Source organism: Pangasianodon hypophthalmus, chromosome 2 (assembly GCF_027358585.1).
Source record: "Pangasianodon hypophthalmus isolate fPanHyp1 chromosome 2, fPanHyp1.pri, whole genome shotgun sequence".
In the NCBI taxonomy this organism is placed as follows: domain Eukaryota; kingdom Metazoa; phylum Chordata; class Actinopteri; order Siluriformes; family Pangasiidae; genus Pangasianodon; species Pangasianodon hypophthalmus.
In genome coordinates, this window is record NC_069711.1 from 11970030 (window position 1) to 11995873 (window position 25844).

General features: G+C 38.4%; 1 protein-coding gene across 2 annotated transcripts in view; it reads right to left on the reverse strand.

The window, feature by feature from the left end:
- Positions 1 to 1731: 1731 nt before the first annotated feature.
- ca16b (carbonic anhydrase XVI b) overlaps positions 1732 to 25844 on the reverse strand; it is an 82078-nt gene continuing 57965 nt past the window's right edge. The window contains exons 7-30 of one of the 2 annotated variants that reach the window (XM_026918597.3): positions 25454 to 25611; positions 23610 to 23805; positions 18463 to 18647; positions 17373 to 17481; positions 17242 to 17291; positions 16412 to 17141; positions 16053 to 16191; positions 14014 to 14052; positions 13527 to 13618; positions 11439 to 11530; positions 10591 to 10687; positions 10376 to 10458; positions 10123 to 10257; positions 9861 to 9995; positions 9592 to 9752; positions 7723 to 7858; positions 7306 to 7452; positions 5786 to 5873; positions 5436 to 5512; positions 5123 to 5251; positions 4614 to 4760; positions 3114 to 3256; positions 2877 to 3012; positions 1732 to 2228 (exon numbers count right to left, since the gene is read on the reverse strand). In XM_026918597.3, the coding sequence (XP_026774398.1) occupies positions 2082 to 2228; positions 2877 to 3012; positions 3114 to 3256; positions 4614 to 4760; positions 5123 to 5251; positions 5436 to 5512; positions 5786 to 5873; positions 7306 to 7452; positions 7723 to 7858; positions 9592 to 9752; positions 9861 to 9995; positions 10123 to 10257; positions 10376 to 10458; positions 10591 to 10687; positions 11439 to 11530; positions 13527 to 13618; positions 14014 to 14052; positions 16053 to 16191; positions 16412 to 17141; positions 17242 to 17291; positions 17373 to 17481; positions 18463 to 18647; positions 23610 to 23805; positions 25454 to 25611 (3551 nt within the window). In that variant the 3' untranslated portion in view covers positions 1732 to 2081. The remainder of the gene's footprint in view (positions 2229 to 2876; positions 3013 to 3113; positions 3257 to 4613; positions 4761 to 5122; positions 5252 to 5435; positions 5513 to 5785; positions 5874 to 7305; positions 7453 to 7722; positions 7859 to 9591; positions 9753 to 9860; positions 9996 to 10122; positions 10258 to 10375; positions 10459 to 10590; positions 10688 to 11438; positions 11531 to 13526; positions 13619 to 14013; positions 14053 to 16052; positions 16192 to 16411; positions 17142 to 17241; positions 17292 to 17372; positions 17482 to 18462; positions 18648 to 23609; positions 23806 to 25453; positions 25612 to 25844) is intronic. The other variant, XM_026918600.3, reaches the window with a different exon arrangement.

Here is a 25844-nt window from a genome sequence, read left to right on the forward strand (position 1 = left end):
AACATTTATTATAGGAGGGCTGTATACTACCATAAATATGTTTGTTTATTTTAATTTTATACACTCTATACACACTGAATTTTTATTTCCACATTTAAAGACAGCTGACTAATTGGAATTAGATGTGCATGGCACAGCATGTATTTATATAGTATAACTTTCACTGACACTAGTGTAGCTTTAATAGTTCTTAATATTTGTATACATAATAAGTGCTAAATCTCACTTCACATACCAATATTTTGACCTTTCTCTGGCCTAGCATTTTCAGGCAGTCATGTGGGCAGAAACCTCTTGCTGATGAGAGAGATCAGAGGAGAATGGCCAGACTGGTTCGAGCTGACAGGAAGGCTATAGTAACTAAAATAACCACTCTTTACAACTGTGGTGAGCAAAAAAGCTCTCAGAATGCACATGTTGGACGTGAGGTGGATGAGCTAAAACTGCAGAACACCACACCGAGTTCTGCTTCTTCTCTTATACATTAATATGCATACATTATACATATATTAATAATATACATTCACCCACTGGCCACTTTAAGAGGAACACCTATACACCTGTTCATTCATGCAATGATCCAAGTAGACAATCATGTGGCAGCAGCACAATGTATAAAATCATGCAGATACAGGTCAAGAGCTTCAGTTAATGTTCACGTCAAACATCGGAATGAGGAGAATTGTGATCTCTGTGACTCTAACAGTGGCATGGTTGTTGGTGCCAGGCAGATCTCCTGGGATTTTCATGAACAGTCTCTAGAATTTACACAGAATGGTTTGAAAAACAAAAACATCTAGTGAGCAGCAGCTCTGCAGGCAGAAATGAGAGCAGTTAGAGGAAAATAGCCAGACTGGTTCAAGCTGACAGGAAGTCTCCAGATACTCAAATAACCACTCTTTACAACCATGGTGAGCAGATAAGCATCTCAGAATGCACCACATGATGAACCTTGATGTGGATGGGCTACAACAGCAGAGGCTCACCGCAACGACAGTTGAAGAAGACTGGAAATAGACCAAGCGATCATTGAACACTGTAGGCTCAGATTCCACTGGCTTGTGCTGGTCCAAAACCTTACTTAGTCACTTTGTAGTTTTTTTTTGCTTTAATTTTTCACATGTCTGTAAATATATTTCATAGTATTTTCCAAGATGTCACAAAATATTAATGTTTCCTAACAACAGTCACAGAGCTGTGGGTCTGTGAGGTCCTTGAAGTTAAGCTGATTTCAGTTAGTTAGAAAAGCTCAGACCAAAAAAAGACAACACACTTTTTATATCAATATATTTATATATTTTACAAAACAATAGAAATTCTACCAATAACAATATATGTTCACAGTTGGTGTTATGATACCACATTGAAATAATGTCTATATAAGAGAAACCAAGGGCACACGGTGACAGTCCATCGGGCACAGTTTGATGATTCTCTGTTCAAACACATCATCTAACCCTGGTCATTAACTGACAAGTTGAGTGAGGTGTGTGAGAGCAGGGAAATAATATAAACTGAGCTGGAGTCCTGCTTTCCAGGCTGCTGTTGTGCACCCCTGAGTTAGACTGAACATGGTATATTTTAATAACGTATTATAAAGAAAAAAAAAAAACATTAATCCAACATTTCCTGTCATGAAGGTTGCATCATGAAGGTAATAAGGTGAACATGAGGATCTTTATTGTGAACAGTTCATGTGTGTATTAGGCAGCTATCTATGTGCTAGTGTGATGCTGACTTGCGGTTGTTTTCAGTCCAGTTTCACTGCTTATTGTCCTTCCAATAAAACAACGAGCTCAATGGCCAGAGTGGGTGGAAATCATCTAGGCATCAGGCAGTAACACTGACAATATAGTGCAAAGTAGACAGCTGCATTGTTGTTTGTAGGTGTGTTGAAGAATAAGTTGTGACACTCAGCAGGATAACAAAAAGCAGCAAAAATAAATATCAAAAGAATTTTTCATCAGTATACAAAAAGTCTTTAGACTTTTTTTTTTTACTTTATCAGCGAGTCTGGCAAAAATAAAGGCCTCAAGGAAAGTCTGCCAAACAAACTCGTCCCTTCTTGTTTTCCGGAACCTTCACACCAGAGACTCCATGCTCTCCGCTGGATTGGCTTTATCCGTATTCAGAATCCTCCCATGTCTGTCCATACAGGAAGAGAAAATTCCACTGTCTGTACTACCAACCAGGCTGAGCATTGCTTTGTAAAGATACTGATAATGCTCCTGAAAAAAGAGGTAGACAAGAAATGACAGAGAAATACAGATTACAGTTCACATTCAGTTTCTGATCAATGGACCTGCGTTCAATAAAGGACAAATCCACCCTGAATGACTTGCATATTAATCTTTATAATTAACATCTGATCTTCAGTGGTATCCAAGATTTATTTTATAATGAAATTCGCATTTAATTCAGGTTTAAGCTTGGACATGTTCATAACCTAAAGAGACTGATGCAGCGGTGCTTTAGTCCTTTAGTCTTTCCAGCTCTCACACATTCTCACCTGTATGCTCTGCTCAAACAGATACTGTAAGTTTCCAAAGCTTCAACTTTCATGCTAATACCGTCATCAACACCATCATGCTCACCATTTCGTAGATCACTGATCCGACTCTCTGCTCGATTTTTTCCCCCTCTTTTTCTCTATTAATTGCTATTGTAATGGCACTGGCAATGCTGATCACTAACAGAGCTGCAGATCACTAACCACTAACTGGTGCTACCAAATTAGCACCAGAATCACAAAGCACATCACAAATAATTCAATATAAACATATTGATTGTGTTTCAGGGTGGAAAGCCCCTTAAAGGCTTTGTCTATTTTTGTACGATCTGGAAAGAGACAAAATTTCACACTCGTAAAATCTTACGATGTCTGTGAAGACCCCTGGACGCATGAGATTGATCATCTTGGCCACCTGGTAGACGTCCACAGCACTCTCACTCTCCAGCTGCTGACACAGGGTGGTGAGAGCACACAGCATCCCTGCAGAAACACCTCCAAACCTGCAGAGTGAAAGCAGGAAGAGTGAGAAACCAAACATATTTTTACCCAACAGTCAGTGTATCTCCTCATCCATACTGTAGGACATGTGCAGGACACTCACTCATCATGTACAATAGTAGGACCATCTCTGGTCATGGCCTCCTCTTTGATGATGTTGATGAGCTCAAATGTGTTGCTAACAGGACCAGTGAGATCAGGCCAGTTTGGACACTGAAAATGGCGAACTTCAAGTACATAGTCATCCTCAAACACACACACACACAGAGCAACATAAGTCAACTAGGACAGTTTCATTGTCTGATTATTAGCATACTATATCTACTGTTCTTTACAGATACGAAAACTATAGTTTAAGCGATTGGCTACTCTGAACTGCCCTATGTGTGAATGTGTGTGAATATGTGTGAATGTGGTGCTTTGTGATGGATTGGCGTCCCATCCACGGTGTACCCCTGGCTAATGTCTAGTGTTATGCTGCGTTCGCGCCAAGGTTGCAACTTGTAATTACCCACCTCCAAAGAGTAATCATCAAGAAAACACCCCCTCAACTTGAAATTTTAACTCATCAACTTGGGGTGGTGTTCTCAACTACCGGTTCCTTCCCCTTTTACGGAGTGACATCAAATCAACATGGCCGCTCACACTGTGAACTTTTAAATTAGTTTATAGCAGTATTGGCTTTAGACTAGTTAACATACAGACAGAGTACTTGGTTAAATCTATAACAATGACCATACTAATCGCTGTTTTGAGAAGGATAATTATCAACATTATGAGTTATCACTCATAACTAATGTTATCACCGCCTAGTTGTTGATAAAGCTACTCTCTATTGTCTGCAGTTGTTGCCGTACTGCAATTTCAATCCACAATGTCGCATGAATGTTTGAAGTTCACTATAGTAGAACAGAACCAGTAGCCATTCAGGCCTGTAACAGTAAAAGTGCAGTTAAAGTAGCTTTTTATGAGCTTTACGTGGTCTGACAGTGCAAACAAAAGACACGCTTTTGTGGAGGTGTCCATGTGTTTTTCCACTTCGCACTTCGAATGAGGTGCGAAATGACATCAATACAACTTGCAAATTACAAGGCACCATGAACGCAGCATTAATCCAGCACCACCCTGACCAGAAGAAGTGGATAGTGAAGATGAATGAATGACCTATGGTTTGATGAATAACAATTATCGAATATTTTACAAATATCTACACTAAACCATTTTTGTTTGATTGTAGTGGATAAATTGCTTACTAATCCTTGAAATGTTGCAAAAAACTACAAATAAGAACGGTTTGACATTCAGAGAGCAATGAATTTTCAGTGTTTAACACATACTGTACATACAGTAGTTGTGGTTAAGTTAGTTTAGTGTTGCAGAGATGTTTCTATGTGTTTCAACATGTCCATTCTAAATCATCTAAGAGGAATGGTAGAGCTTGCTAAACAAACGTTCATGTTTAAAAAGATGCTTATGCTGACCATTTCTGCAAGTATTTTCCCCATTTTTAAGAAAATCAGCCTGATATACGGTAATGAACTACAGCCAGGCTGAACTCTGAACTACAAGCATAAATGTTCGTGTTGCTGAGGGAATGAAGTACTTGTGTGGCCTCGAGGATAAAGTCATGGATGATGATCTGCTCTTCATTACACAGACACAGTTTGTCAGTGTTAATGAGGGTTACGGTAAATGCTGCACAGTTCATGGGCTCTTCTCTGCTGGGCCAGTACACAAACTCGTCTTCGGTCTGTGAGAATACACAAGCCATGCCATCAATCATAAATCAGCATTTCTGAGTCTGTAGATATGAATAATTTGCCTCATTTTATACAGTGTACCCTAAATGCTAGACTTGTACTATGAGCTTCAATCACCAACATAAATATGGTGCTAAAACCAGCATATACTGTATGTAGAACTATATGTTAAATATTAGCCTCCACACACACGTCTTGAGATCTACATAATACATTTTGGTACGTGCAAGCTGGTTTCTGATACAGTTCAATTATGATATTTCAGCTGCTTCTGATCTAATTTATTATCCTAATTAAGTGACGTTATGAAACCCTTTTACTTTATACTTAAAATTTCTAACATTCTACTTACTAGACTGAGATTATCTGGCAGCATGATGATGACTTGAACATTGTGATCCCAGATCATCCTCCAGAAGTCCATGGTTGTGTGAGGCAAAGGATGCTGGGTAATAATGAACTCATTGCTTCTGTAGTAACCCTGTCATTGATTTAACAAAAATTTATCCTTAGATCCATTTACAATCAAAGGTGTGACAAAACTAAAACACACAAATGTTTGTATTTTTAAGCTTTGTCTCAAACTTTGGCTACGATTGGTGGTTTGTCTCAAACATTGTATTCAATTTCTCATCGAATTGGGACTAAAAACATTCAGTGTGTACCGTAATGTAAGAGGCATTGATGTACTCCGTGCCCTTCATTCCACGGAGAGGAGAAAGCGGGACCCGAGCTTGCTCAGCTGTGCAGAGAAAAAAATTATATATTACACCCGACTGCTACAGCTGCAATCAACTGCAGAGTAAACCACACAACGTTATCTGCTAAAGGTCACTTGAATGAAATATTTAATAATATTTGTGATCTCACTTTCTGTGTGAAAATTAAGATGAAATTGTAATGTGTGCAGAAACACAAAATGACCTTTCATCATTTCGAAAACGTGAATTTTATAACTCCAATTCTCCTGTTAACATCTTTATAATAATGATGCATGATGTTTACTGAGACTCACACGGCACCACTGAGGAGTTTCGGTTCTTCTCTTTGTTGCAGTCTTTCTGGGCGCTGAAGCACTTCTGGATGTCACACTGCATCACCAGCTGAGGAGATGTATAACAAGTAACCAGCAGGGGGAGCAAGTTAGTTTAACTGAGCAAAGAGTAAAAACAGTGGAGCTCTCAGGAAAGATCGTTCATAATGTGTAATAAAGCTGTAATGAAGATTTTACATATATATAAAACCTCTAACACACAGTATTCAAGTTTTCATGAGCTCAGTCAGTGGCTCTTCCCTGGCTCTGATGAAAGCCTGAGAATAACAGGCTGTTTTTACATTTACACATTTACATCTATTCATTTAGCAGACCCTTTTATCCAAAGTGACTTACAAATAAGGAAATACAAGCAAAGTGATATATCAAGCAGAGAACAATACAAGTATTGCTACCATACAAGATTTTTAATTGAGTGCCAGAGGAGCAAAGTGCACAGAGTAGAGGTGTAAGAGCCAGTGTAAGTGTAGATTATTATTATTTTTTTGAGTGGGGACAAGTTAGGGGTTAGTTAAGTGTTCACGGAAGAGGTGGGTCTTTAGACGTTTTTTGCAGATAGTTTTTAAAAATTATTTTGGCCAGGTTGAATTTTTATTCCGTTTTCTCCCACTGTTAAGTCTCTTCTTCAGTAAGTGCTTTATTCCGGATCCAGAGCCTATCCTGAGGACACTGGGCATGACACAGGAATATACCCTGGATGGGGCATCAGTCCATCGCAGTACACCATGCACATATACATTCTCAACTAGAGACAATTGGTCTTTGCCAATCCACCCGCATGCATGTTTTTGGAAGGTGGGAGGAAACCAGAAAACTCAGAGGAAACCCATACAGACACTAGGAGAACATGCAAAGCTCCATACAGATAGTAACCCAGGTGGGTTCAAGATTGAACTGGGGACCCTGGAGCTGTGAGTAGGCATGGGAAATATGACGAAAACATCATATCAATATTTATAAACGGCATTTCACTATACGCAATATCTATCATGATATAAAGTTTTGCTAATAAACCGCCAGCAATACACTATTTTTGCAGTTTTTGCTAGTTTATATGCCTACAAAAATAAATCTCTTATTCAGAAAAATACTTTACATCTGTAAAAACTTTAGCATTTTACAATTTTGAACATTAAGCACAAAATTTTTAACATCAAATCAGCTGCTACCAGTTTGTAGTTCAAATTATAAAAAGCAAACACAAAAATAAAAAGATATCACAATATCTCAGAAAGGTGTATTAAGACATAATTTATCACAATTTCTAGTTTGATATTTAGTATTACATTTAATATTTCCATATTTTTATATAATTTATCAACATTTTCTTATCATATTGCCCACCCATAGCTGTGAGGATGCAATGCTACCCGCTGCACCATGCCACCCAGCATTTATGTAAAATACATTTATATAATATTTATTTGTAGCTTTTCTTGGGGAATTAGTTTGCATTCCTTGATAGTAGATGGAAGGTTCACCTTAAACTGCTTCTCCATGTGAGTGGTGCCAGAAGGACTAGGGGTGAGGATGCTGTTTACATAGTTGTGGAGCTTCCAGGCAGGAACTTCAGTATTTTTACCGAGCACTGCCTCCATCAGAGCATCATGGATGAACACATACTGCTCCTGTAGAACACACACACACACACACACACACACACACACAAAAACTGTTTATTCACATTTTAATTCGGCACAATCCAACATTAAAGTAGTTCGTTTTGCTCTTAACACATGGAATAGCTTCAAAACATCATTCTCCTGGTTCTAGTCCCCATATCGTCTCCATGGCACACAACCATTCACAAGTTTATATGCACACCCATACATACACACACACACACACACACACACACACACACACACACACACACAGTTCCATCACTACATACTCACCTCTGTCTGGACGAGGTAATTGCGCTGGGTGCGGATGTGTTTGAGAAAGCCCATGACATTCACCGTTCCTTTATCCTTTATCTGCTGGAGCATGCTGTCGATCACAATATATGTGCCTGTCCTCCCAACGCCAGCACTACACAGAGGAGAGAGGAGGTGAAAGCTACAAATCCACACATGGGAAAACGTTACAGCCATTCTCACTACCAAAGATTAAAGTATTTATGTTTTTACTTTATGTTTTCCCATCTTATTTCAAACTTTCTGGACAGTGGACCATTGCGGTTTAGATATTTATCTAGGTTAATTTGACCTGCGAATTCATGACCCTCTGTCTTATGAGCCAATAAAAAAAGTGTGTGGGACTGTGGTCTATGGTCAGTAAAAAAAACCAAAAAACTCTGAGGAACGGCTAATTATTAAGTAGCCACCCACCAGACTTTTGCCTTGCTATTTTCTATCTGTCGCTAACTAATTTTACCACTGCATTCTCTCCCAAATCCTTTGCCACCATGACTACCTGTAATCACCCGATCTTGAATTGTCAATGAGAAAAATAATGTGTAAAAAAAAAAGTAAAACAAACAAACAAAAAAAATCAGTAAAAAATTGTGCTGTGCAACACCATTTAATATCTCTCAGTATGTAGGGTATTGTATACTTCATCATTTACATTTTTTAATGATTACGCATTTTGTGTTCCTATTATTGGACAGTTTTTTGGCTTGTTTGATGTTTTCCTTTCATGTAAATAATAATAATGTAAAGACATTTTAGTCAAAGTTCGTACGCTGATGTTCAACAACTAAATACGGTAATCAGCAGTAAACATCTATCCCTACACTTGTAGGCAGTTTATTATTATGTGGACATGGAATGGACTGCAGTGAGAACATGCACTTGTATTAATTTTCTGATAGCTGAATAATATAAAAGCTTATTCACTCAGATGGATGCTTATAAACCCAAACATTTCTAGTGCAACCAATACATTTTTATCATTTATTCTGTTAGAGTGGAGTCTTCCACTGACATATGCTAGGGATTTGTGGTTAAAATTGTGTTTTTTTTCAGCCTGTTAGGATTTTTTGTTAGCAATCTTACCACCTCTGGCCTTGTATTGTTTTTTTTATTGATCATGAACAGACCCTTTGCTGTGTTTGTTGTTTGCTCTTTTTGATTATTATTCTGGTTGGTTGTACTGTGCCCTACTGTGTTTGACCCTTTGTCTGCTCTACCACTCTGAGTTTTGGATTGTGTTTATCTACTCTGTTTGCCTGGATTTAAAAAAAAAAATTAAATAACAGCTCCAGCACACGGATCCTCAAACATCTCCAGTTCTCTTTAACACTAACTATTTCTTACTTGCTCGCATACCTATAAATTAAATAATGTGGTGCATAATTTACTTATATTAAATCAAATTAATTATTGCAAATCCAATTAACATATGACAGTTTTATATGCGTTTTTAGGGACACTTAATATCAACGTAATGATACATACAAAATGACTATTATTATTTTTAGGTTGAGAATATTATATGATAAACCTGTCTTACACCACGTTATAATGAAAACAGGGAACACAGAAAATGGTATTATCTTTTCAAATGGTATTATACTTGGTATTATGCTTTTTAAAACACTGTAGGTTTCATGTGTCTAATTCCAAAGGTCATGTGTACTGGACACTGAATCCGGTTCCAAAATTATAGAATTAATGTTCTGTGTGCAGCATTAAGACTGAGGAGGAGAAATATTCTGTCTTCTTGTTTTCTAATCAGCCAAATACATAATTGTAACATGTATTACAACAACAAAAATAATAAAAATAATAATAATATAAGTATTATTACTATAATCCTACCTGCAGTGCACTAGCACAGGGCCAGATTTTGGAGCACGTGCTGCAGACGATCTGGAGATGAATGTGAGAACTGGTAGTGTGTACTCAGGCACACCCATGTCTGGCCACTGAGTGTAGTGATACTGAACCACTAATCTCTCAGTCTGTCTTCCCTTTTGACTCTGAGAGGAAAAACACAGACACAAAACCATATTTTGCTTATATTTAACGAACCAAAAGGAGAGACTCAACACAAATCTATTTTGTGTCCTGCTGATGCAGTGACTGACCTTTGTTACTCTGGTGTTGCGTATGAGAAAGTGGCGAAGTGTGTACCAAGCATGCATCTTAGTGCTCTTCAGTGTCACTACTATACTTCCATACTCTTCAGTGTTCTCTGAGGGCCAGTACTGATCACATTTTCTCTGTGAAAAAAAAACAAGCCAGTCTGAGTTGAGAAATAAGCAGGTGGTTACAATCCCATATAACTTACAAGGAGTTCACCTACTCTTCTAAGAGATTGTGATTAGAATTGGGTTGCTGATGACTTACTCTGCCCTGCTCCACCAGATTGGTGATCATGACAATTACACTGATGTTTTGTTCCCAGATCATTCTCCAGAAGTCTTCAAAGGTAGACTTCAGTGGCCCCTGAGCAGCAATATATGCCCTTGGTTTGTTACAACCCTAAGAGAGAAGAGAACTTGCTAAAACACAAGCCTACAGGCATACACATACACACATGAACATACATGCTACATGCACACACACACCCACCCACCCACACACACACAGACCTACTTACATTGACATAGTTTGCGTTGATGTAGTCAGTGTGTTTGGAATCTTTTCCTGCCAACGGTTGCAACTTCACTCTGCTATGATCATCTGTTGGCCAGACGAAAATGCAGCCAATGTTTATATCACAGCTTATGTCGCACTTGTGCAAAATATTAAGTTGTTATGCACTATAATGCAAAATGCCTTGTACGCATACTAACATCTTCACTGAACACTCACAGGCCACTATGTTGATGTATCTGTTTTTATGCTTGTTGTCTGGGTGGTTCGAGTGCTCTGCTGTTATCTCTATATCACTCACAGAATGCTGAATATCCTATAGAAAGAAAGATATTGTATAGTTACTACAGTAATTATAACATGTCTCTCATGTTGCTCAAAATATCATGTTGAAAATCCATAACTGTTGATTTTTGTTAATTTATTCATTCATCTTTAGTAAGCGGTTTATAGGGTCAAAGTGGATCCAGAGCCTATCCCTCCACCTTTGATTTGACAAACAACGCTTATTCATACTGACCAAATTCATTAAAAAAAGAGCTTGAAAATAGATCTCTAGTTACTCCAGCACTTAGCTTTAATCTTGATTGTAATTTGCATAAATTATCCAATTTGTCCAAATCATTTAATTAACTCATCAACACAACTTTGACTACATTTTCTTCACCGTCACCGTAATTACCACCCCAGTGTGCAGTGACAGTGCTGAGATTCATCTTACCATATGGGTAATAGTTTGTCTTTTGTCCTAACTGGGATGTTGCAGCAGATGTTTATTACTTAAACGGATCCCCTCTGTACAAGTATGTTTTGAAAACACTGTAAGATTAAACCACTCAGGACTCATCTGTATGATGGCAGTGAGGATTTATTTGGAAGATGGCTGCAGAGGATTTGTGTCTGAGTAAAATAGAGCAGGCTGAAATTGAGTAGTGTTCCCGCAGTTAGAGGATGGCTTTAATGAGACTCTCGTCTTTAATTAGCTTTTTTTTTTCCCGGGACCATCTGCATTACGAGGAACAGTGATGCACACGCACACAATTACACTCAAATAAGTTCATACTCACATTAAATTCTTGAGCGAAGCCCTGTTGGTTATTAGAATAGAGCTCCATTACATGTTTGATGAACTGTCTGACTGAGAGTGCTTCCCGATCATCTAAAACACACACACACACACACACACACACACAAGCGCATACACACGTTTACCAATGCCAATCTCTTTTAGAGCATGTCGGTAGAATACTCCAGCCTTGATTTCCTAATATCCAAAATAAAGAGGCTAATCAGCATGTGCACTGTAATATATCATACATGCAGTTAGTGGTAGTTGTGAGGGTCATTTGTAAAGTATATTTGCGTAAATGACATCACATTCAAAGCAGGACTAGGAAACAAAAGACATTTCATTTAAATGAAAGTTTTGCATTTGCTGTTTGGTCTTGATAGCCATGGCATTTTCTGATCTCATGACTGAAACTCACCACACATATTTGTAATTATATGTCACGCAATACTCTGATTACAAATGACAAGACACATGAAAAAAGTGTAATACAGAATGTATGATAATTGTGTAGTATAGACATGATTGTGTGTTCTGCGCATCGGGTGAATGTGAATGAACACATTTTAACAGGGTGCTGTTTGAATGCTGTTGGTGTCAGAGGTGCAAATGTGTGATGGATATTTAATATAAAACAAACTTTACATCTCATTATTTTGACACTACTCTTTGGTCAAATTAATCGGCTTGTGCAATCCCTGAGTAGCTTTCAGGTTTGGTACATCATGCTGCAGGTGCTAATTTATCCTATTTGCATAGATAACACCCTGTATTTTTCCACTAGGTGGAAATGTACCCTATTTGTTAAGGCAACCAAGAAAAAAAGGACAAGACACTAATGTGAAAGAAGCACAACTCTGTGAATAATGTTAGCAAATCAACTTGCATGTCTTTTTTCTGGGAGATGTTATCAAACTTGTACAATTTTCTTGTCACAGACAATCCTTTCCTAAATTAAGGCCTATGTGTGAACTGTTGCTGAAGAACATACACAAGATATATTTACAGAGATTTTATGTATTCATGAATTCTGCTCAGTAAAATGAAGCTGTGACAAATTGCGACAAATGCGGCATACAGTACATGATGTATTTATAGAAAAGGTGGAGCTGCACAAATATGTGATTGCTGTGAAAAACTTAGATAAAAAGATTTGTAGTGAAACCAGGTACATGTGTAATATTCATTTGGTTGGTCTAACAATCGATGTGGTATTGAGTTCTTCATATAATACGTAATGATGTAGAGAAAGGTGGCTTATCAGTCCTATGAGGCTGGTCTGATCTGTTTATACCACTGAACAGCAGGAGATACTGAGTGTGGGTGATATTTAGAGGGCAGCATCTGTGTGTGGGGAACCTCATCAGTTACCCCTGAATAAACAAGGTCTGTGCCACTGGCCATTGTTATATATAATGACCCATATGAAGATATGGCTCGCTGCTGAGTGGGAAAATAGTACACAGCTGAGACCATTATTTGATTAGGCTCTGATGTATTTGAATTTGTGTTGAAGTTGTGGTTCTTTATTTATAGTGCTTACATAAATTAATGGAAGGGTCTTACTTGATCAAAAAAAAACACTTGCATACACCCACACACAAACACACACACAAAGAGAGAGCGAGAGAGAGCGAGAGAGTGAGAGAGACTTTAACAGGGCTGGCTTGATAGGTTCTCCATTACAGAGACATTAAACTGTCACCTAAAAAGTGGTGCACTCGTAAACCTTAATGGTTGATTTTACACCCTCTGTGTACACCAATATAGGCCTGTCAGTCCAGATAAAAGAGAAAAAAAGGCAAAGCATTAAGAAAAGGAGTTGAGAAAGCAGGATAGATGGCAGAAACATACTAGCAGCAGCTGGTTGATTTAACAAAATCAATTGCATGAATAGATCTATTTAAAACTCTGCATTCTTATAAACGAGATTTTATATATATGTATATTTTTTCTCATTTGTAAGAAGGCAGAGTTTTCATGTTTGTGTGTTTGTATGTGTGTGTATGAGAGAGAGAGAGAGAAATACAGTCTTTCTGTATGCGTGTGAGTAAATGTGTGTGAGATGCACACAAACATGACTCACCAGGTATTAAGAATCCAGTTAAGCTCTCATTGTGAATCACTTGAGGGGAGTTTCTGTCCTCTGTGTACATATGAGTAGTCTGGAAAAACTTCCTAAGAACACAATGATTCAGGTTAGCAGAGCACCTTTCAAACAAACCCCATCCCAGTGTCTGAATCTGGCAAAAGAGCTATTCAACACTTCAGTATGTCTTTGAACGTCTTTGAATGCAAGACTGTAATGTTAACAGCAGGTATACTCGCTCTTCAAAGAGAACCAGTTAAGACTGACAAAGCCTCTGATGGCTGAGGAGCAAGAACACTGTTTAGGCAGACATCACAAGTCTGCTTCAGTGGAACTTTCCAAGCTCCTTTGGTTTGGCACTCACACTAGACAGTAGTCTTCTCCCTTAAAATGATCTTACTATGTTCAAATAGAAATGAAGTCTAACGTATTTGCGATAGCGTATCTGTAGATATTACAGAAATGCTTTCAAAGAACACCTTACCTGTAACTAATGCAGAGCAAAGAGCAGATGCTATTCATCCTTGAGAGGTGAGATGAAAAGAGAAGAAAAGATGGGTGTTAGAATAGAAATGAGGAATGAAGGGAGGGGATGCAATGAAAGAGGAGGGCCCAGGGGATCACCCCTATACCTCATTTATATTAATGACTCTCCCTTTGAAATTATGTATTATTTAGTGCAGTTTAAGGGGTGTTTAGCACAAAGTCCATCCAAAGCTAGAGATGTTTAATATTCTTTTTTTTTTTTTAAGTCTGACTATCTTAACAACAGTAGAAATCTAGCAGATGCTGTTTCGCTGTTCTTGGTATTGAGCATTGGTGTGTTTGAGCAGACTAAGAAAAAGGCTCTAAGCCATCCAGATGTATCACAGCCCACATAACAACCTCAATAACCTATCAACTTGGCCACCTCAAAACTTTATTTCAGTTACTACAGCATACTTTCTGATAACAATTTGTAAGTGAGTTAAATGACTTTAGAGAGAGAGAGAGAGGGAGAGAGAGAGAGAGAAATATGGCATAGTAATTACATAGCAAAAATCTTACCTGAATGAATCAAAGGCTAATGCCCAAATACATGAGAACAGAGCTGTGCTGTGCGACTGCTGATAACACAGTAAAGTGCTATACAGCACAGCGTGCTCCGACATCTTAATGATAAACCAAACACATTCAATCCTCTCTTGGAAGCTGTCAAATTTCCATCTGCTTCCCTTTAGTTCAGTTAAAAGATAACCGTTCTTTAAATTCCTGACAAGCCTATTCAACCAAATTACCACTTCATTCACTTCACCATTAACTTCCTTCCACTACAGCCAGATTGCCAATTACACAGATGAGATTAACAAAATAGGTTTCACACAGATAACGATAAAATTAGGGTTAAATTAGGATCTCTTATTATTAGGATAAAAATAATAAAAATAAAAGTAAAATTAGGATCTCATATTATTTAGAAATGGAATGAATATTACATGGTTGCACTGTTGCAAAAATAATCCCCAGCAGTCAGATTTGTGTTGCTCCTTGTGGTTGTAGAATTTACATTCATTCATCTTCAGTAATAGCTTTATCCTGGTCAGGGTCATGGTGGATTAGAGGCAGGTATACACCTGGGATGGGCGGCCATTTCATAGTAGGGCATGACACACACTTCATACCTAGGGGCAATTTAGATCTGGCAGTCTGCCTACTGGCATGTTTTTGGGAGGTGGGGGAAACCCACACAGACATGGGCAGAACATGCAAAACTCCACACAGACAGTAACCTGGATTAAACCCAAGAACTGTGAGGTAGTAACACTACATGCTGTGTTGCACTGCAAAATGTACATTTTCATTTATTCATTTGGTGATTGTTTGTCTCCAAAGTGATTTACAACTGAACTGAGCAGTTAAAGGCCTTGCTCAAGAGCAAGAGTATTTGAACATCCAACATTATGATCAGTAGCCCATAGCCATGACTGTTGAAACCATCAGTGCCAGACTTTGGCTACTTTTCTAATACTAGTTACATCCAGGTTGTTGGAAGGTGAGGATGATCCAGATATTAAGCAATTTCAGGTTTCTGATGTAACCATAGCAACTAGACTATCCAACAAAGATAAGACCCTTATATATATGACAGCTACTAGCACTTCTCATTTCTCTCCCTCTCTAGGGTTACGGTTAGTGGCAGGTTAATGGCATCTTCTAGTCATCACAGCTGGTACGTAGGTGTCAAATATTTGAGCACAGCTGGGTCCTTCCTCCAAAGGCTCACTGGTACACTCTTATGGATGGGCGTGGCCATCCCAGAGTTTATGATGATAATACAGTATGTTTTAGGAGCCAGCACAGGGCTGAGAGAATGTTAATAGAAGGAGAAGACATGAAGAGCACGGATTAGAGCAGGACAATAACTGCATCATCATGATCAGAATGTAACTGAAGCTGATGGTATAATTCAGATGTTTTGAACAGGTGTATTAAGCTAGACCAACATTCGCTACATAAGAAGGACACTGTTGGTGAACATCTTACCTCCAGTAGACCAGGACAGCTAGCAGGATGATTAAGCAGAGGAGCGTAAGAGCCGATACCACCATTAAAGGGATAATCCATTCCATCCTGTTTGCTGAGGATGCGGGATCCCTGGACACCGTGGATATGCTGTTCTGATCTGAATCGTGAACACAGAAAAGAGCTCCAAAAGTCAAAACTCAGTTATATTTTTAAAAAGAAATATCTGTTCTTTTAGGATGAGTTTTAAAAGCACCTTCAGATGATGTTTAGTGACAGAAAAGATCCACAGTAATTTGAGACACAGTGACCCTTTGGGTATCTTTGAATTCTATAATGTAAGCTTGAGCATGAGCACAGGTTCTATATGTCTCACTTACCAGTGTGGATATAGACAGGCTGGCTGCTTTTCTCTTTATTGGTAAGTTTTGTGGCTTGTGTGGGGCTGCTGGCAAGCTGCATATCTGTTGTGTAATTTTCTTGCAGCCAAGTTGTTTGGCTCAAGCCTCCTGAAGGTCTTAGAGTAACAGTATAGATTTTCTCCTCTGGGGCTATAGGTACTACTATGGAGACTCCAGTATTTGCAAGTCCGCCTTCTCGCCCTCTCTCTCTAGATGGTGAAACAGAAGAAGCTGGTTCTTGAAATGTGGCCTGCTCTTGTTTCTTCTCGTTTTCTGTCATATTTTTTTCTTTCTTTTTCTTTTCCTCCACCCTATCTTCCTCATTATCATCCTCCTCATCTTCTTCTTGTTTGTGCTCTTCCTTATCCAACTCGTCAGTTATTTCTCCCTCTTCTGAGGGGAGAGGATTGTTCCCATTTTGGGTGGTCTCAAATGTAGGAGAGGCTGGTTGTCGTGTTGGTGCAGGACCTGAGCTAGGAGAATGGGTGGGCCAGAGGGATCCAGGGAGGGAGGAAATCACACCACCACTGAAGCCAAGGCCAGCCAGCAGTGTGCTGGTGACCAGAGATGCCATTGTGGTCTGCCCCCCACTGGATGGAGGTCCCATGCCTGTTGCAATGGACACAAAGGAAAAAGGGAGACCAGAAGATGACCATGTAGAGGAGCCAGAGCTAATAGGTGCCATGTCTGAAGAGGAAGACACAGTGGGCTGGAAATGGGTGAGATGAGAAATAAAGGTGATTATATTACGGTGCACACACAGCAGTGTTTATTCACATAGATATATCACAAACTGCTCAACAACTCACCATTCCAGTTTTTATAATTCTTGTCCCTTCAAATATCCTTGTAGTATTTGCTGAAACAACACAAAGGCACAAATATTTATAAAGTTTAGCTGATGTAATTATAATGCAATATAAGACATAATTATACTCACCTTTGAATAAAAGTGTTTGGCTAAAGTCACTGCGCTGGTCTCTCTGGCACAAGGCCTGCACCCTAAAGAGATACAGAGCATCTGGGGACATGTGTGTGATCACTGCCCGCTGGAGACACACAAATATAAATACACAAACTTCAATTAGGTATCATTCAAAAGACTTAAGAATGATAGGAACTATTAGTGTGTGGGAAATGATTTTGATCTTCAACATTCAAGTGTCTTTATAACACATTTCTCTAAATGCAGACAAATTACTCAATGACAACATGTCATAAACTAACAAGATAGGAAATTGACAAAATGTAATTTTCCAGCACACAAATGTAGATGCAAATTCAGATTTATGTCAACATCATGCAGGCCAAAACTGCATTTATTCCTTGAAATTTCCTGATCATTCAATTACATTCTAGGTCCCAGAAATGGGAAAGCTGCGTAGGATAGTCTCCTATGACAAAATTGTTCTTGACTCCCTAATGCAGACAACACCACAGCTCCAAATTGAAATAAAAATGTAAATGTGGTGCAGAAATGATTAGGGAGACAGAATGTGTTGGAGTCGAGAGCTGTAATTGGGCTTTGGCCGTAGCGGATGGATTTCTCCAATTGAATCCAAATCTAATTCGGCCGAGCCAGAAAAAAAAGATTGGCAGCTTTCATCACAGAAGTTTCCTCGGCTTGCTGGGCCCATCTTTGTTGTCATGGATACCACATGTAGAAGACCAAGCTGACACTGTGACTGATGGAGTGAAGAGTTTGGGGCTGTCTCATTCATCAGACTCCCAGGAAGATGGAGCACATGTTGTCTAATTCTATCAGCTGTGCAGAGTCTTTGAGGTATCTAGGGCTGCACTCAGGCTTAGGGGAATACTTGGCCTTTTTTTATTAGCTACTTCTTGGTAAATGTCTGTTACAGTGATTGAGCTAATACTGATACTCATACTAATTTTGGAGAGCTAACCTGGTCTTAGAATTACAACCAAGTTTAAGATAACAATGACCTTTAAGCCCAAAGTAATTGCCTGCTGTTAGTAATATCCTTGTCTCTTTAAGACTGCTGATGGTTATGAACTGGGACACTCACAGTGTGGTGCTCGCTGCTCTGGGTAAACATCTTCTCAATGGTCACGTCATCCTTAACCCAGCTGTAGGTGACAAGGAAGCCCACAAGAGGTGGGTGGTAGATAGTGGAAGGGCGATCCCAGGTCAGCACCATTGCTGTTCGGTTCAGAGGACGGACCTTCATGTTGTCAGGAATGCTGCTGCAGACTGAAGAAAGAGAAAATGGGAGAGAGACAGAGAGAGAAAGAATGAGACATAAAGAAAAAAAAAATAGAACGAGAGAAAGAGAACTACAACATGCAACTTGAGATCTCATCTCAACAAAAAAGTAGAGAGCCATTCTCATTTGATTAGGGATGGTGTGATTGAAGATAAATGAGGCAAATTATAGTGAGAGCACATCCATGATCTCAGGCACATGGATCCCCGGCTACAGACTGAAGGTGAAGCTAAATCTTTTATTGCTGTCTGACTCACCAAAGTGTTCTAACCAGACATAAGATTTCATCTCAGTCTGTCTCCAAGCTTTCAAACTGCTTCTGTGTGCTTGTGAGTGTGTCTGTGTGCATGTGAGTGGGTAGGAGAGAGTTTTGCCTGTGGTTGTTAGCAGATATGGACATCTGAATAACACCTTTACTGATTCACAACTTGACTCGGACACAGGACTGAAGAATAATGAAATTTTGGCTTGGATAAAAAACGTGAACAAAAAACAATTAGGATGCAGTAATGCACTAAATTAATAAACCTGCACCTTTCGCTCTGTGGCTTTGTCAGTTCCATAAATGTGTGAAACAGATATTCTTCATTACAGAAGATTAGAAAAGTTTCTAATTAAATTCTTAGTTAGAAAACTAAGAATCTGAATGCTTTCTAAAGTGCGTTAATAAAAACTTTAGACTTGACTTCAATTTCACCTCAGAAACCTCAGACTTGACTCAAACAAAAAGTGAATTCTAGCTTTTAAAATATAATAGCAGGTTATTTTGCTGTTCAATCATCAAAAACATGAAGAAGAGAGTAAATAATCACAAGATTATTAGAATGCCCATTAATTTAAGGACAATTATTTTTTTGTTACAAACATCATAGATAACATGGTTATTGTCTATCTAAAAGCCATCAAAAGAAAAAAGTGTATTAGCTATAATAATGGTGGCATTACCAATGATGAAACAAGTAATTTTGCTGTTGACGTCCCTTACCATGCACTCCATTTCTTGTTTTCATTAGGCAGGGAGGAGCATACATGTGATGTCCATTTTCTTATAAAACTAGATGTAGTATATATATTACTTCACTACTGGTCTCTCTTCACTGGCTACTGGTGAATTTTAGAACTGAACACTTGGAATACTTTACTCACTTCTATATGGCTGTTGGTCTCTATGCATGTTTTTATGAAATACCACTCTTTGTTCCCTAGAATTTCTTTTTTCCTTGTATGTTTCAGTAATACCGCTCTTTAATCCCTTGAATTAAATGAATCCTGTTTGCTTGATAGTGCATATTTGTATTTGTATTGATGTATGTCTATTTATGTATTTGTTATAGGATTATTATTATTATTATTATTATTATTATTATTATTGTAGTAGTAGTAGTAGTAGAAGTATTCTTTTATTACAGTGTTAAATTAATGTGATGTATTGCCTTGTGGAGCAGTTTATGAGTAAATATAATACAATACAGCAATATAAGTAAAGATTTGCTTGCTTGCTTGATAACAGCCCTTAAATTGGTGTATCTGCATCACAAAGCACTCAGCAATTCAGTGATAAACACATCAGCATCTGGATGGAGGAAAGCAGATAGTGAAATAGAAAAAAGGTGGAAATTTGGAACAAGAGGTGATTAAGGAAAGGGCATCAGCTGTGAAAGTTGGCCTCCCTAGAGCTCCATCAGTCTGAGTGACTCAGCAAGAGACCATTATCTTCAGCAGTTCAATCGACAGCTTTATAATCACTGCTGCTGCCGCTGTAGAGCAGTAATAAGCTGGGCACTGCAGAGCCAAACACTCTCAGAAGCAAAGTTTTAACTTTTGGATTAAACGATATAGGGTGCTCTGTTTCCTCTGCTCTGCTGATGCAAGAGTAATTTGTAGGTTAATGCTGGCACGTTGCTATTTTGTTGGGCACAAGCCAAATTTTTGCACAGTGTTGCTATTTTTGTAGTCATAAATTAATGTGGGGCAGTGCAGTGGTGCAGTGGGTAGTGCTGCCACCTCACAGCTCCATGGTCCCAAACCACTTACTGAAGAAGAATGAATGAATGAAGGAATGAATGCTCTATGCCAAATCAGGTGGAGCAGCACAAAAAGGTGGTGTACCATTCAAAATCAGCAGACTCTTAGTGCGGATGCAGAGACATTTTCCTGACCTCAAGTGTAGCCTTGTCCAATTCTGAAAAACCATTGTTTCTGGATATTAGCTAAATTCTATCAACTAAATACAACTGACTGAATTCTTTTATCTGTTGTGGCTTCTAAAGGCCATTTTACAGCAAAAGCTTTCATGAAGTCTGTTTTTGTGGACCACAAGCTTCTGTCTTAACTGGCATTTCAATTCATGCTAGCTGTGTACCTAAAAAAAATACTCCAAATCCTCAATAAAATTAATTAGCAATAATACTGATCTATTAAAATATTCTATTTATTTACCTAATAATTAGTAGCATCACTGCTGTTAGGATATCTAATCAAAGGCATTCTAATCTAATCAAAGGCACTCAGTCATCATTTTGCATCTCCCAGATTATGCCGCACTTTCACGTTCTCTCTTGCATGACCTTCATTTGAATCTTTAAAGCTGAAATAACTCAATACCTTACAGAAGTATAACTTTAAACATCTTAAAGTGTGAAGTTTTTTTTTTTTTGGAGCTGGTGTGAAGCCAATTATGTAGATGAAGCTCTCAGGCACAGGGCTTTAATTCTCTCACAACATGAAGCAAGTTGTTTCAAAAACAGACGTGGCAAAGATCACGATTTGCAGAGAACTCTTTAAACAAGTGTTTGCTTCTAATGCAATCAGACAAAAATAAGCACATATATGCAGTGATCCAGGAGCATTCAGTTCTTCTTACAAATTTTTTCCCAAAACACAATAGTTTATTGCGTATTGGGAACAAACTATTAAATATATCCCATATACTGTTATAACCACAGACATATAAAGCAGAACATAGCAAGAATATTGTATTTTTTTTATAGTATTTAGAATGAGAAACCATCCTGAAGGAAAAATGTGCTGTGTGTGTGTGTGTGTGTGTGTGTGTGTGTGTGTGTGTGTGTGTGTGTGTGTGTGTGTGTGCGCGTGTGTGCGCACAACCCTAACTCTAACCCTAACCCTAGCACACAGCTGGAGAATTCAATATATATAGTTTATATTCATCCCTGACCTTTCTTTTTAATGGCTTTTGATCGCTGCATTAGCCTGTTATCTGTTTTTTTAACCTCTTGCATTGTTTTAGTGATTCTTGTGGAGTTTGCCAATAAAAAAAATGGGCATGACTGAATCTAAGTCTCTGTGTTTGTGAAACTACCGCTAAAATATTGGCATTAAATCTAAAGACAGAGATGGAAAAAGTATTTGCTGTAAGTTCTGTTGATCAGCTGGTTATTTATACTATGGAGATATATATATAATTCCAAATAGATTAAAAAATCTGTAGATGAAATCTTATGGTATGCCATTACAAAAACTGCACAGATAATTAATGGGAAAAAAGGAGCTTATTTGATTAGTTATCGCAGCAGCACACAGCACACATCCTGAAAACAATGCCTCATTCTTTATGACCCTACTTTTTATCAACTGTGTGATAGTCATGAAGATACAATAATATACAATGCCTTCTTTTGCACATGTGCCATGATCACAAAAAGAGAATCTGGGATGAGAGGAAGTCACCCTCAGAGACAAAAAGATTTGCTTAATTCAAGAAGACTACACTCCTGGGCAAAAAAAAAAAAAAAAAAAAAAAGGGCCAAGAACAAAATATTAAGCTTTTAATGGTTTTAACAACAAATAATTGGTCTGGAAATTAACAAGAATTAAACAAAAAGATAATAGCTTTAAACAAATAGATAATAGCTTTTCCCTTTGATTTCTTTAAATGTTTAAGCCTTGTGGCCCTTAATGACTAACCAAATAATGACTAATCTTTTAAGAAAAAAAAACATCTCATAAGATATTCTTTGGAAAATATTGTACATGTACATGTAATGTTGGAATTTTACATCAAACATTTTAATCATTATCATGATTTTACCTTTGCGTACAAGAAGACTATATAAGTGAATTTCCCTGTTTCTAGCTTTCCCCCAAACAAACAGTTCACTGCAGCAAAAGTAAACCAGCAAATGGAGGCACAGGAGCTCTCAGGAGTGCATTTATTCTATTAACGCAGGAGTGCATTCATTCTTGCTAATTTCCTGACCAAAGATTTGTTGTTAAGACCATTAAAAAAACTTAATATTTGCCATTTTGGGCTTGGCCCCCCCCTTTTTTCATTTTTTTTTGCCCAGGAGTATACAAACAACTGATTGAAAAGACACAAAGAAAATGTGGTGGAGATTGTTTCATAAACTGACAGGCAGGATAGAAACTGTTGTCCATGCAGGGTTTTCACAATCTATTCTGCCACATTGCAGTCTGTTAGAATTAGATTTTATTTTTGCCACACAGTATCCATTTGCATGGCTTTATTTTTAGAATGAATATTAATGATGATTATTCTGCCCCTTGGCTGTGTTACATTGCTCCCTATTCATCACCGCCAAAAGCAATCAATTCCCTCTGCCAGGGATGGAAACAACAGTGATTTATTGCAAGAGCATTCAAGCTCCTGCCCATTTGATCTGTTTGGCCTGGCATGAGCAGTCTCTTCATGGTACTCTCTTTTATCAATTAGGATGCCTGACTGCTAGACTCCAACTCCTACTTATTAGAGAATATGCCTACTGATATTAGAAATTCTAAGTCCACCATTACCATCCGCTTCATTTGACAAGTGAAAGAAAACCTAAATAAGCATCCGCTTCTCGATTTTCAGTTTCATAGGTATGTTATGGTATGTAGCTTAGTTTAGCAATATCACAGAATTTTATTTTTTTATTGGAACATTCTATCTTTTCTGTTTTCAAACAAACTGGTTAATCTCCCTTTACCTCTGGAGGGCTCTGTGTCTGTAGAGCTACCATGCCCATCAGTCATGGGGTCTGGAAGCCAGGCATCCTTCACTGCTGATTTGAAGACAAGTCGGTTGTGCAGATCTTGAGTGGGCCGATAGTTGTTTCTGAGGTACTCCACTGACTTCACATGATCCTGCTGCTCAGTGGTAAAGATAGAGTAGAATGCTTCCAACTGTAGGGAACAAGTGATAAACAGCAGTGAAATGTTAATGGTCTGCCATACACCTGGTTCCCATGTTCACAGTATAAGCACATCTTTCTGAACACCTTAGGAACCATGACCATGTTCATACCTGACTTAATAGAAACATATTGTGCAAATACAGTTATTCACTCTGCAAGCATTGATAACCTTGGCCCCACTGTAAAATTCATAGCTTGTGTTTTGACAAGGCTGTCAATGTCTAACAGCTAACAGTGTGTCAACTATTAAGTGCACATGTCAAGAAAAAATATCAAAATGTCTTCACGTTGTCTCTGGGAAAGTGTTTCATTCTAACAGCCTTGGGTAAAGTGATATCTAATGTGAAAGACACATACAAGTGGCTAGAATAGAGAGCATGCTGTGTACAACTGGAGTGGGCTGATTGAGTGAAGTGCTTGAACACAGCAGTGCGATAATCCTCACTGGAGGGCAAAGCTGTGTGTGCATTCACACAACCTTTTAGGACCTAATTCACTAATGCATGTGGCAGAAACATAATGATCAGGGCTGGGAAAGCACTTGCCATTTAAAGATTCAGGAAACTGGATATTCTGCACAGCAAAAGCAGTGTATGCATTCACACAGTCCTAAGATGCGATATGAACTTTGTGGTTCATCATGCTGAAATTATATGCTACAACTGTTCATATGAAATAGGTCTTCTGCCTAGAATAGGGCAACATTGGGTGACGTGCTACATTTTGTATCATTCACTCATTCATTTATTCATTTTCAGTAATCACTTTATCCTTTATCAGGGTCACAATGGATTCGGAGCCTATCCCAGGACCAGAGGCAGGAATACACCTGGATGGCACAGCAGTCCGTTGCAGGACACCATGCTCACACATTCACACACTCATTCACAGCTAGGGTAATTTAGCATAGCCTTGGATGCTGGGAGAACATCTGAAACTCCACACAGACAGTACACTGAGCTCAGGATCAAACCGGGGACTCTAGAGGTGCGAGGTGGCAATGCTACACACTGCACCACCTTGCTGCTCCATTTTCTACCAAGCCTAATCTTATTTTAATTTATACTGCTTCATACTGAATATGTAAATCTGTTTATCAGCAGTTGCTTGCAGTACTGTAGATTAGAAAGTTTCAGATATTGAGTATGAGAGTTTGGACACAGTGGGAGAATGGGAATTTCAGTTTGGCTTGTGCACATTCTAGCATTTTCATATTCCAAGAAATGTTTATATACAGAACACCAGACACAGCTGGGTTACTTCCATATGCATATGTCAGTGAAAGATGGGAAGAAGGATGGGAGAAGGACTCGGAGTGGGGGTGACGTTTGCACATGAATGTATGGGTGACACTCATATCACTGTCTCTCCAGTCCGGTTTCTTTTCAACAGTTGTTTCTGTCCTGCACTGATGCTTTCTCCTAACTAAAGGCTCCATCTTTAGAGGCACGAAGTCAGACTAAAAAGCATTTTGATAATTTTGCATTTTTGTAGAATATGCTAAGCAAAATAAGTGGAAACAACATAACTAAGTCTATAAATGTGGATCTAGTGAAACATATTGTTTTCAGTTCTTTTGTACAAAATCTGGATGGACAAGATAGTGTCTGAGTGAAGAACTGTGTGTGTGTGCTTACCTGATGGTAGGAGAGGTAAACAGGTCGACTGAGGATGATCCATTCCACAACTTTACTACATGGAGGAGTAGTCAAGGAGCCAGTGTAACGATAGTAACTCCCCAAAGAGGACGGTAGCAGGTCCCTTAGGACGAAAGGTGCAAGATTCGTCTCCTTCTCTGGTGATTGCAACACATGCAACAAATATACTCAAATTAACAAAGTTTTTCATCTCTAAATAAGCTCTGGGTCATGTAGTCATTCTCACTGTGCTATAGATCTGGCCTGGTAGTTTCAAAGTAAATCTTGTAAATCGGGAGTTTATATGTCGGTAACATCCCTGTGAGTGCCAAATATCCAGAGGCGTTTATCATGCCCATTACTGAGCCAGTCTGGCCTAACTTCTGGATCA